General features: G+C 35.7%; 1 protein-coding gene across 4 annotated transcripts; it reads right to left on the reverse strand.

Moving 5' to 3' along the window:
* Positions 1 to 7,008: 7,008 nt before the first annotated feature.
* LOC105060654 (uncharacterized) lies at positions 7,009 to 13,131 on the reverse strand. Of its 4 annotated transcripts, none has more exons than XR_012137612.1 (4): positions 12,494 to 13,131; positions 9,115 to 9,242; positions 8,393 to 8,643; positions 7,657 to 8,318 (listed from the first exon to the last, which is right to left on the reverse strand). XR_012137612.1 is itself a non-coding variant. In XM_073250399.1 (3 exons), the coding sequence occupies exons 1-3, from the start codon at positions 13,029 to 13,031 to the stop codon at positions 7,623 to 7,625; spliced, it is 804 nt and encodes a 267-aa protein (XP_073106500.1). In that variant the 5' UTR covers positions 13,032 to 13,131; the 3' UTR covers positions 7,009 to 7,622. The 4 variants fall into 4 exon arrangements, 2 of the variants coding, with proteins under 2 accessions (XP_073106500.1, XP_073106498.1); XR_012137611.1 differs by having other exon boundaries at positions 8,731 to 9,242; XM_073250399.1 differs by lacking the exons at positions 7,657 to 8,318; positions 9,115 to 9,242 and adding an exon at positions 7,009 to 7,637.
* Positions 13,132 to 13,493: the final 362 nt, after the last annotated feature.

A 13,493-nucleotide genomic window follows, 5' to 3' on the forward strand; every position in this document is an offset into this window, starting at 1 on the left:
TATCATTCAGTTGCAGTATTTTAAGATAAGAAGCAAATACTAATTGTCTTTCTTCCAGTATGCTGCTCCGTGGGGAAGGGGGAATAATTCTGCTATCAGATCATCAGACAGAGTAAAAGTGGCAAAAACTTTGAGCATGGTTATAGGTCCCAATGTGTACGTAGATAAGATGTTCAGTGGTTCTCGGTTCTTTTCTTAGGGACTGCTTAGATTTCAAATTATGGTTAGATGAAGCATCGGCTACTATCATAATGATCCATAGATGAGTACAGAATCTTTCCGTCAAATCTATTAACAGAATATTCAAGCTTCTTATACAATATTATCTAAAACGTCATGTCTACAATGATATTTTTGATAAATGTTATAATAATATATTCTATTTTTTATCTTTTTATTCATTAACTATTTTAATCTTATAGATTCTGTTACTAAGTTCAAATTTAAAAGGTTTAGCAGTGCTGTCTCTCAAATCTACCAAATCCATCAAATTTAAAAGGTTTGGAAGATATCTACTTTCAATATTATCAAATTCACGTTTCTGGCTCTTCGTATTTTTTGTTTATTAGCTCACGAGATGTGCATTGAATGCGCTTAGGTTGCAAGACAATAAGGTTTGTTAGGGGATTCTGCAGCTTTTGTTAGGGGTTGCTATAGCTTTTGGGCAAAAAACGGTTTATGGTACAAGCTACGTCATGAAAGCAAAAGTTACTTATGAGCATGGTGGTTTTTGCTGTAGAAGTATTTAATTGCTAAAGTTATTCTGAAGTCATAGGAATGGATTGAGTTATGTTTAATTGATAAATCCAAATTGCTTTTGAATGACAAAATGATCAAAAAAGATAAATATCTGGTATGATTATAAAATTATTTAAGTATAAGATAAATAAGTAGCATGATGCAAATACAAAATTATTTTGTATATAGGTAATGTGTATAAAATAAAATAGCATAAATAATTGTTATGCATGCTTCATCAAAAGAAGGTCACACTAATGTACACTAATATCTATATATTGTATTAACTCATTACATATACTCACATATTTTAGTGATGAAGCAATTATCTTGTGCCACGATGTTTGGTTGGGCCTCTTGCATGATGTCATCATGGCTAACATCACTTATAGCAAATGGCATATAGTCATCTTCATTATCAGCCTTATCAAACTGTTTATCATACTTTGCACATTTTTTATTATAGTTATGGATTGCCATTCTAGTAATAATGATTGTTGTTTGGTTATCCATTTTATATGCAGATATTTGGTTAAGTATAGTCCATCTATTTTTTCAAACTTTTGCTTTATAATATTTTAGAGTGAGGTTGAATACCTTATCTGGATCTCATATTATTGGATTGCTATGTTGAAATGAAGGAATATGAGATCTTTCTCCTTCATAACATGCCAAGTATGCTTTCATGCTCGAATATCTTGCATCGATAACATAATAGTTACCTATTCCAAAGCAAAAATAGTGTCATGTCAAATAGAGGAGTTATTCATTCCACTTATTATGGTCTTTGTAAAGCCTCAATGAATATATATTTACATCATGAGTAGTGCCTTCCCACCTGGTTCATATAAATATAAAACACCTGTCAAATCTACATACTATCATAATATTCTATATGCAATAATATCTCCTCCTTGAATATGGAATTTGTTTATCTATAGGAACCACCATATGAACATGTAACAACAATACAGTCTCATGCATTATATAATAAGAAAAGGCACAAATAAATTTAAAGAAATGGGTAATTCAAGTATACAAGAATAAGATATTATATTGAGTCCTTATTTTGAAATATAGGTAAAATTATGGTTTTTATTGAATATATTCAGAGATGGTACCATTATAATCTAGTGACGGTCTTATCATATTAAATACAAATTTATCTAATACTTGAAGAACTCTATAAAAGTGTCTACTAATAATCTCCTAAAAAAGTTGAAAGTGTTTTTGAACAAATCTATTACCAACTCCAATGTCCAAAATCAGCCCAAAAAAAAAAAAGTTCTTTCTTCCGTACTCATTTCTCTACTATTTGTCAAATTGTATTTGTCTTTGAATAGATTGTAAAGATATTGAAATGCATGTATCTCTATTTGAAATTGCTCATATTATCTATTGTTAACTCCCTTCAAAATATCTATAACATATATATGATCAATGTATAAAGAATCTGTACATGTCTCCTTATAAATATATTTGAAAAAACAATCAACATTTGTAGCTATACTATCTAGTACAAGTACATCAAACTCAAGATCACTTTTATTACTCTCCTCTTCAATATTATCTTCTAGTTGGAAAGAATCGAACCATTTATCCCCATCTATATTCACTATCATCAAATGAAAGTGGATCCAAATCATGATCAATCAACAACATTTTCTAAAGAACGCAAATATAAAATTATATAAAATAATCATTAAGATGCTTATATAAATATATATGAAAATAATCATACATCTAAAAATAATATCATACCACCACATTCATGTTCCATAGAATTACGCAATCCTATTCTTGTATAGGATTATGCAATCTTATTTTCAAGAATAAAAGGATGCTCAAATCATCCAAGCATAAAACAATACTTTCAAAACTAACGAAATAATTAGTGGAAAAAATATAATATTCATCCTACATTAAATATAATAACCTTGTTCCAACAATAATTTCAAAAATTTTTGAATAGTCGAGTCTGTATTATAGAGCTAAGAGAATTGGGTGGGCGAGGGGACGGGGGGATTCAGTTATGATCATTAGTTGGTTGTAGGAGCAGCTAAGGGATAGAGCTATTCATCCTCTCTTCAGCGACACATGGTGTCTAGTTCGAGGCTGCTCTTCGATTGAGATCAGACATATCTTTCATGAGGTCAACAGTGCAGTTGATTGGGTGGCTTCCTTTGTAGCTGAGGATCTCGGAGGAGTTATGTGGATCAAGATGACTGAGATGCCGTAGGCATTCTGGGTCATTCTTTTTTTTTTTGATCTTTTTGGCTTTGTTCATACTCGCAATATACGAGTGTTCCATCTTACTAAAAAGAGAAAAAAAAAGCTAAGAGAATGGAGTAATCTAAAACTAAATGATTGGATAGGTAAGTGGATGCTTGTTCTTTTTGTTATAAAATTATTTGAGCCAAAGCAAGCATTACAGCCAAATCAGCCAAGATAACAAACATCTCGATATTCATAGTGCATGAATAATTGATTCTTAAATTAAAAGAGATTGCTCCCATGCCAACTTCCAGAAGTTTACCATTTCTAAAATGCTGTGACGAAGAAGATCATGTCTAATTGAGATGGCTACATCAACCGGTCGATCAATTGTTTTATTTAAAGTGGAAGCTGTTGATACTCATTTGCTACCTTTCGATGCTGATCTTCCTGATTTTCTTATTCTCTTATGAGTTGGGATCATTTATGAGATATCTCTATCATCCAAGTCGAAGGTTATACTCTCTAATTTCAATGTAGCCTCATACTTGGCATTATTTCCAACCTCCTCACCTACAACATTTTCTAATATTCCAAGTAGAACTCCAAAACTTAGAGCCCAAGCTCACCTCCTGGTGGCTATTATGTTCATGCACAATTCATCCAAGTCAAAACAATATTCCAGCTCTTTGCCTTTGCATTTTGCCCAATCTAGATTTCTCTACACAATATTCGAAACACAATGATAATTTCTCTCTAATTTAATTTGCGAGAGCATTTACTTTACATTTTTTGTCATGTATACGACATTTGGGTTCCGTATTTTACCCACCATCTTGGCTTCCATAACTTATTATCTGAACCCCATACAAGACTATCAGACATGGACATGGTTTGAATACTATTTGCTTGTTTATTGGTTGGGACACTACGAGGCAAATTCTTGAGCAATCTCCTGGCATGGTGGTAATTGATGACCGAACATCCAATCCCTTGCGTCGAACTTCATGTTGAGGGACAGAATTATTCCTTTCACACGAAGGATTCCCCTTCCTTGCGCGAATCACCGTTGGATCACAGGCGGGTCAGTGAGTGCTTTACGAGCCGCACCGGCGGAATTCGACGGCCGATACTGGTCATTCTTCCGACTCCGAATCTACTTCGATTCCGAGCAGTACCAGGACTCAAAAATGCGATCACCGTTGGATCACAGGCGGATCAGTGAGTGCTTTACGATCCGCACCGGCCGAATTCGACGGCCGATACTGGTCATTCTTCCGACTCCGAATCTACTTCGATTCCGAGCAGTACCAGGACTCAAAAATGCGATGATACATCCCCGTCTCCGCCCAGGAATCGGAGACTGCCGCTGCCTATAAATACCAATCACCTGAGCTTCCTCCTCCCCACCACGCCTACTACCAGCATCGTCTCTCTCTCTCTCTCCGAGCGCGTCTCCCACCGACTCCCATGACACCGGCTCCGGTCGTTGGTGGCATGGTCCGGCCACCCCGGCATCACCGACGGCTCATCGAACTGACGGCTTCTTTCGTCGCCCGGCACGGCCCCGACTTCGAGAAGCGGATGCTTCCCTACAACCCCAGCATCTCCACGTGCGACTTCTTCGACCCCTCGCATCCCTACCATGCCTACTACCGGCATTGTCTTTCCCAGCTCCGATCCAACCCGGCCGGCCCTGCGATGGATGCGAGGATGACTGGTGGGATCGATCAGCCTCCCCGGCACATCCGAAAGGTCATCGAAATCACAGCGATTTCGGCGGTCAAGTACGGACTTGAGCACGAGAAGTGGGTACGCGAGGTGTTTGGCGACCGTCCCACGCACAAGTTTCTTGACCCCTCTCATCCCTACCATGCCTACTACCGGCAGCAGATCGTCGCTGCTCGTGCGCACCTCCGCTCCTCCTCCTCCAACCAGTAGAGCAATGGGAATTTCTTTTTCTTTTTCTTGTTTTTCTTGCTGTATTCTTCATGTGATGACAAGGTTGATATTAGAAGCTTGGTCTTTTTGTTCTTTTCACAAATTTAAAGTCTGAACCAGAAATTAATTGTTCCAATTTTTCCTGAACGAAGTTTTTAATCATTGTCACATGTACGAGCCGTCCATTGAATTCCCTCTTTTCTAACTGCAATTCGAGCAAAGCGTATCTTATTTTCTCATCCTTTGCATCCTTCAGCAACTCATCCAAAACACAGGCTGGCTGTTCGTACAAACCGGATGCAATCGCAAGTTGGCTTCACCAACAGTAGCAAACCTCCAATAAGACCGTTGTGGTCATTCCCCAATTAGACCATGTTCGGTTGCAGATTGGAGTTGAATGGAATAAGAACATTTTTACTCATTTATTGACCTATCAAATATGAATAAGAAGTTAGTCTACTTATTTTAAAAATAAGGGTAGATCACAGTGATAGAGCCTTCAGATTTTTGCGACTTGCACTTATCCCTAAAAAAATTTAATTTTTTCGGTTAGACTCCAAAAGTTAGATTTTTGTTACAATATAGTTTGGCCATTCATTTGCCATTAGGATTCGTAAATATATGACAATCATGTGATATAACTTAAGAAAGAAAATACCAAATGTGCTCATGTTAGCTGAATTACATTACTGCGATGTATTTTGATGGAAATTGAAAGAGATAATATAGAGATCATTTGACCTCTTTCATTCCTCTTTGACCAAAGCTCGCATTAGCTCCTTCTCAATTTTGTAACTGTGCTCAAAGGTCAGAAATCGATGAAAGTGGAGGAGATTACTTCTGAGATGAAAGTGTTCCCGGTGAGGCTTGGGAAATTCAAGAACTTCCCGATGATGGTAATGATAGTTTTAGAGGTAGTGTAAGAAGTGAGCAAGAGGAGAATAGTAGCAGTAATTTGAATGTAAGGGGATGCTACTCCATGTCCTCTTATAAGTATATTATTGGGAAGGCAAATCTCCAAGTAATACCATCTCTTTGCACTAGGTCTACTAGGATTGAAAATGATAAGGGGGTCAAGGGAAGGGGAGTTGGTGGAAATTCAACAAGTAATTAGGTTTTGGATGGGAAGAGAGTAGGTATTGCTATCAAAGGTGAAAGCTTTTCAGTGTCAAAGATCTGGCAGTGGTCTAATAATTAAGAAAGGAAGCTCCCAATCTCTTCAGATACTTCCTCACTGAATGGGGATTTCTATAGGCTAGGAGAAGTATCTCTTTATATTAGCTCTTTTTACTTTATTTATACTCAATTTTTTCTCCTCTATTGTTTGTAATTATTCGATCTTTGAAACCACTATACATATCCCCTAATTCTCTTGATTTCTAATAAATGACTGGTGGCTGCTCTCACTACAAGAAAAAAGATTTTTCACGATGTTTAAAAACATCATCAAAAGTTCTCCAAAACGTCGCTGAAGTCTTTTCATAATGTTTGGCATAATGTCACCAAGATCTCGCGCTAACCGCGTCGCTAATGGCCAATCACGACATTCGTCATACAACATCATGGAAAGGACGTCAAAAGTATAATATATGCCTAAACATCGTGAAACGTAGTTTGAATGAGCGACGTTTCACCAACATCGTGGAACAAAAATCTTTCATGATATTTCTCAAATATCACAAATATAGGTTGATTGAGCGACATTTCACTAATGTCATAGAATAAATATCTTTCGTGACGTCTGATAAACATCACGAAACATGACTGATTGTGTGACGTTTTGCCAACATCATAGAAAGAACAAGGATCTTTGACAATGTTTCTCAAACATCGCGGAACGATTTCGCTAACGTTGTAAAACAAGGATATTTTGCAACAAAGATATTTTGCGATGGCCAAATTTTGCTTCATTGATAGTTCAATTATAACCTATATAAAATATTATATTTCATGGTATATATTCAAATACCAAGTAAATCATCCATTTTCAGTCAATAAATCATTCAACAACTGAAATATGAATTCACATGCAATTCATAATCAAGATGAATCCATACACAAAGTTTATAATCCAAAAAGTAAATTATCCAGGCATCCAAAGAGATGGTATTTCTAACTAAAAGTACCAAGAGACCATGTCTCTACCAAAAGCAAACAATTCACCCTAATCAAAAACAAACAAATTCATTATTCAACTGTCTATAACAAAGCAAATGAGTTCATAAGTCGACAATCTAAAGCGCAAAAAGCCTCTCTGCCATACATGTCCTTAAAACTACACCTTCACAAGTTCTTGAGTCATGGGATCTCGTCAAAAAGAAAAACATAATCAATTAATTGCCTATATATTATAGTAACAAAATACATATATTATTTCATTATGCTTATAAAAAGAAGTTAGGGATACATTAAAAAAATAACTTAAGTAACTTACATCATAAATCTGATAAAGAGATATTTTGTGATGTACATAAAGTTTTCAAAATCTTTTGTTGACGCTCCATCTGTGCCTTAATATCTACAATCTCATTCTTCATCTCTTCGTTATGCTTTTGTGACTGCTCCAACTCTTTTTGAAGTCTCTTCTTAGACATAAAAGAGGAACTCTTTCCTTCTAGATGAGGTCTAACTTTCAAACCATAGACATAATCTGATCTAGTCCCTAAAACTTTATCGCATATCTGGTCTGCTGTCATAGGATGTCCATCGGATATGGATTGCTCTAGCACCTACATCATTTCAATCTAACAAAATTCGAAAAGAATTAATTACAAAATAAAAACTAAGCTCGCTTAAAACAATAATCATAATTTTATTTTTGTATAGTGTCCTCATCCATTTTGCCTCACACTCGAGAGTTGTCCATCTACCTGGAGTATCACCATGGCCTGAGGTGTAATAAGTACGATACCATAACATAATTTAATCGTACTCTTCTCCATTCAATTCATTCTCACTCAATTTAAAAGATGAGTTACTATTGCAAGAAATTTAAATGTCAAATGATATTATTAGTCATAATCAAAATATGATATCTCACAATCTCATGCCGTATAGGTACAAAAACTTTTGACCTGATGTTTGCTTGGCACTTGACAAAACTTTTGAATTTTTTGTTATGGTCACATATTAGCTGAAAAGATAAAAAATTTTATGCCAGTCAACCTAAAGTAGATTCTTTAAAGAAGATACTCATATGCAAACATAATGCAAGTTATACTGATCTATGTCTTTTCTTTGCTCCAATAAGTACAAAGATCTATCCACTCTGCTGTGGTCATAGTACTTGACTTTGAGTCTTTTCTATGGTTAAGGTAATGCATATGTAGCCGATATCTTTGATTCTTTGACTTCAATGAAAGAAGCTTCTTGATGCTAGCACAAACTTTCTCATCCGTCCTTAAACCCTTGACATCTAATTTTTGCTGTAAACAAATATTAAATACTAGTTAACAAATATGCATAGAATACAAATGCAACTATAATGATTTCTACTTACCTCTAGTTTGTCAAATGCAATCTGCATCTCCACCTCTGTTAATTTGATCCATCTAGGCTTGATAGGTAAGATATTTCGAGCTATCATACCAAGCTCATTTGATAGCTTCGCAGATTGAATAGCATTAGTGGATCGTCCTTCTTTTGTTGAGATGTTGATCTTCATTTTCTTATCAAGGGCCTTGTTTATCTTACTTAACCCAATTCCTCTGGTACAACCTCTTTTCTTTCGTCCACTCATGCTCGTGGACCCTACAAGATAAGCAAGCAACGATAAGAATGTTAATTTGAAAAAATTTAGGCGATATTGAGTACAAATAGGTATATAATGATTTCTACCTATAGAGCTGACATCAGGAGTCAAATCCATGGTAAGATGTGTGTGCTCAATAGGCTCTGGCTCGGTATGTGGTGTATGGACTCGTGACGATTAAGAGGAAGGTGGTGGAGCAGGAGGTGCGACTTTTACTGGTATTGGATCTAGAGAAGCTGATGGAACGTGGGCTGATGGTAACTGAGAAAAATGGTGGAGCCACGATACCATGACTTTGAAGAAGCTGCTGATACCTAAATAGAGGGGGTGCAACATTAGCCAGAGATGGAGCTAAAGGTGTGACTTCTGATGGTGCCGAATCCAGAGAAGCTGGTGGAATATGAGCTGATGGTGATTGAGAGGAAGGTGGTATAGTCACAGTATCACGACTCTGAAGAAGCTGATGGTACCTTAATCATAACTGTGACGGCAAGGCCATTCCCTGGATCGCTGGCTGCTGAGTGGAATGTGGTGGATTTGGTTCGATGGCTGCTGGTTTTTTTTTTTTTCTTAGACAATCCTGGTACCATGAGAATACCTGCAAATATATGTTAAATGAAATCAATGTCAAGATTTTAAACTAAATCAACTAAGGTCAACTTTAAGATATTCATGCAAACAGTGTGTCATTAAGTTAAAGCTAGTTCATTATTGCATAGTCTATATACATGTGTAGGCAGTTTACTATTATACATATGTATATGTAATTTTTTATGCATGTTTATAGTATAGAGTCCCCAAAAAAAGATCATCGCAACCTCACAATTGGATCACAGGAAAATAATAGTTAGAGAAAGAGAAAAAATGTCAATACTGTAGTCAGAATTATACCAGTAAGATGCACCTACCAACTCCAAATCAACCACACCAATGAAACAATAATTTGCTGCATGACATTAGGCAGTTGGAAAATAAAATAAATCATTGTCACAGTCATTGTCATCATCATTCTGTTCATCATCATGTTTGGTGTAATATTCTACCAAGATATCATCTTCATTCTCGCTATCCATTATTGCTAACTCTTCTACTTCATCATGTAAACCTCGCATTGTATTCAACAAAGTGTCATCTACTATATCAGGTTCAACATCATCTCTATTTAATAACTCTATGTGATAATCCTCAATATCTGCAGGAGTCATTCCAATACCCTCTTCATCATCAGAATCTTTCTCTGTTGTTGCATCAATAGGGATGTCATATACATATCTATGCTGACATTCTTGCACAACACGCTATTTTTGTCCCAGTTTCATGTCTTGTAAATAATAAACTTATTTTGCTTGGTTCGTAAGAATAAATGGATCATTCTTATACCATAATCTGGTTATATTTATGCTTTGCACATTTTTATCGATCCTGACATTAGCATTTCTAGATCCAAGATCATACCACTTGTACTTAAAAAGAACAACACTTTTATCCTTGATATAATCCAACTAAATAATGTCTGTTAATATCCCAAAAAAATTGATGATATCATCTCCATGGTTCCCTTTTACCGCAATACCACTATTTTGTGACTTTTTACGAGAATCATGAACTTCAATGTGAAATCGCACGTCGTTTGCAATACATCTCAAGTACTTTTGTACCAAAATATGAGGTTCACATGCCAACGCATATAAAGACTCGATTCTACTTTCCTATCTTGGTCTATACAATGTTACCATCTACCATTATATAAAATAAATTATATTAATTGAATATATGAAAAATAATATGTATGCACACAAACAATTCGTAGAGTTTGTGTTATCACCCGATGCTTTATCGACAAAGAAAATTGTTCTCTATGTCTGTTCTCAACATTTAACGAACTTTGCTCCATCAGCTCAACTTTATGCTCTCTAACAAAAAGATATTATTTAGTACCATATTTCTATATCGAATATTTAATAATAAAATTTAGGTAGTAAGAACTTACTCAAAATAAGGCTCCATCTCTTCATAATTGGTAAGCACATACCAATGAGCCATATCTTGCTCTTCTTTGGATAGAAAAATAAACTGAGTTGCTCCAAATATCCTAACTTGTTGGAAAAATACTGTTATATCGCCATCATTGACTTTATCATTGTTTCGCTCATCCACATTAAAATGAATCTCAATATCTCGAAGGTACATAGAACAAAATGTCAAGCATTCCTTAACTACATACGCCTCAGTAATAGATCCTTCTGAATAAGCTTTATTTCGAATAAATCTCTTTAGAGAATCAAAAAACCTAAATTCAAAATTTAGAATGATTATATAACATAAATAATTACCTAAATTCAAAATTCAGAATCTAAAAAAAAAATTATTATGATACCTCTCGATTAGATACATCCATCGATACGCCACCGATCCACCTAGCAAGGTTTCATTTGGTAAATGAACAGCCAAATATACTATCACATCAAAGAAAGTTGACGGAAAAATCATTTCAAGTTTGCATAGTATCAAGGATATGTCTGTATACATCTTCTCGATGTCATCCACAATCAAAGTTCGATGACATATTCAATGGGAGAAGTCGTCTAACTCCATTAATGCAGCTGTCACATCCTTCTTCAAGATTCCACGTGTGTCTATAGGAAGAATATTTTGTAGGACACCATCGTTCACTATGAAATATCCATCGAGTGTATGATTGATTTATGTCAAATCTCAATAGATAATTGAAGATATTCTCTTGAGGCTCCATATAAATGTTCAAGCAATGTGAACAAGAACATCGAATTTCGCAATCTTTGTCTTTATTTTGAGCCACAAGTCATAAATGATTTGACTCCCTCTCTGTATTCACGAGAGAACTTAACATAATTCATCCAATGCTTATCCATGTTACATACAAATACCTATCATTAAAATCCAAACAAAATTTAGCAAGTGTGCCATTTAGATCACGTCTTTACAAAAAAAATGGCAAGAAAAAAAGAGCAAAGGAAGAAAAGCAGTAGAGCAGGCATTAACATAGAAAAATATGAATTATTTATTTGGGTCAAGTATTTGACTGGTCTGAATTAAACCTCTAAATATTTGCAATCTCCTACAATTCACATCTAAATATTTTTTTATTTTTTTATAATACCTCACATTCTCTCTCTCTCTCTCTCGGCTGCATAGACATACATGCATACATACATATGTATATATACATATATGTATATGTATACACACCCCATATGGCATTAGAGAATGGTCAACTTATATTCTTACTAATTTAATTAAGAAAATTTACATTAGTTAAGCAAACTTTGATATATTCTTTTTTTTTTTAAATATGATTTTGATCCAGACAAACCATTAATATTGACAGTCCTGCAATGTGTGCCCTAGCTGCCATATACTATGATTTTTTTTTTGAACTAACAATGCCTGCTTACATTCTTCATTGTTTTCTTTTTGATTTTATCTCTGAATCGTACTTTAATGATAAACAATAATAAAAAAAAAATTTATATTATTTTTTTTTGATTCTCTCCTTGAATTATACTTTAATGACAAACAATACATAAAAGATAATCTCATCTAAAATTTATTTTTTTTATTTTTTTAATTAATTAGCAACCAACAAATATCTCAAAGCATATAAATTATTTACAATCTAATGTTAATTTGAGAAAACATATTCACAATCTAATATCAAAGCATGCAAATTATTTTTTTTTTATTTGATTGATATCTATCACCACAGCCCACAACCTAACCCATAGCCCAGCCCACAGCCCACAGCCCACAGCCCAGCCCACAACCCACAGCAAAACCCATGGAAACGATCAGGGATGGTAGAACCATTACCTGAACCAGCAATAGGGATGGCGACGAGAACGATGGCGACGACGGTGGCGGTGGTAAGCAAAGACGGGAAGACTGGCGACGGCAACAGTAATGAGCAAAAATGGGAAGACTGGCAACGGCGATGAAGGAAGAAGATGAAGACCTCAGAAGAAGATGAAAACCGATGACGACGATGGCGATGGAAGAAGTGCTGTTGGGATGACGACGACGCCTTGAAAAGATGGTGATGGCTGGTGAATGGAAAGTCCGAACAGACCACAGAGGTCGGTGATGAACGGAGATGATCAATGGAAGGTCGATGACTTTGAGCGGCGTGGTGTGGGCGAGAGGAGACGAGCGGTCCGTGAGAGGCGGCGAACGGTGGTCCGTCAGAGGTCGCGAACGACAGTGGTGGCGAACGGTGGTCCGTGCAGAGGGGAGGCAAATGGCCCCCGGCGTGCGTCGCGAGGATGAGAGCAGTGGCGTCGGGAGAACAACAGTGGTGTGGTGGCGAATGGCGTTCCATCGAAGGAGGGGTATGGCCGGCTGCGACGTGCATCGGGGAGGGGAATAGGCGGTGGCGTAATCGGGGAAGAGGAGGGGATTGTTAATTTTTTTTAGGGCATGGGAGAAGCGGGTTTATTTTGGGGCAGGGGTGAACGACGGGCAAAACAGAAAGAAAAAAAAAAAATCTAGATGCAAAGCGAGCAAAAAAAAAAAAAAATTTAGATAAAAAAAATGATCAAAATATGATATTTTAATTTTAAATATCGTTCAAAAATATTACAATCTATGATATTTATCTAAATATCATAAATAATCTATCTCACCAGCCATATTTTATAACATCATCAAATAATTTATGATTTTATGATGTTTCAATTTTGAAACGTCATGAAAGACTCAAATTCCTGTAGTGTCTATTTCGTCGCCCCTTAAAAAAAATAATATATTTTTTTCAAGCAAGATCTTTACAATTCTCTTGAATACGGTTGATCATAGTAGGTTTTTTGACATTAAA

The sequence above is a fragment of the Elaeis guineensis genome, chromosome 16, assembly GCF_000442705.2.
Source record: "Elaeis guineensis isolate ETL-2024a chromosome 16, EG11, whole genome shotgun sequence".
Taxonomy (NCBI): domain Eukaryota; kingdom Viridiplantae; phylum Streptophyta; class Magnoliopsida; order Arecales; family Arecaceae; genus Elaeis; species Elaeis guineensis.

Excerpts from the sequence above, each read along its gene's own strand:
- LOC105060654 (XM_073250397.1), bottom strand. The coding sequence starts at position 13,031 with ATGCACGTCGCAGCCGGCCATACCCCTCCTTCGATGGAACGCCATTCG. Across the intron at positions 8,644-12,493 it reads CATCCCTATTGCTGGTTCAG|GGTCCACGAGCATGAGTGGA; the intron begins GTAATGGTTCTA and ends CTTATCTTGTAG. Across the intron at positions 8,319-8,392 it reads TTGCATTTGACAAACTAGAG|CAAAAATTAGATGTCAAGGG; the intron begins GTAAGTAGAAAT and ends ATTTGTTTACAG.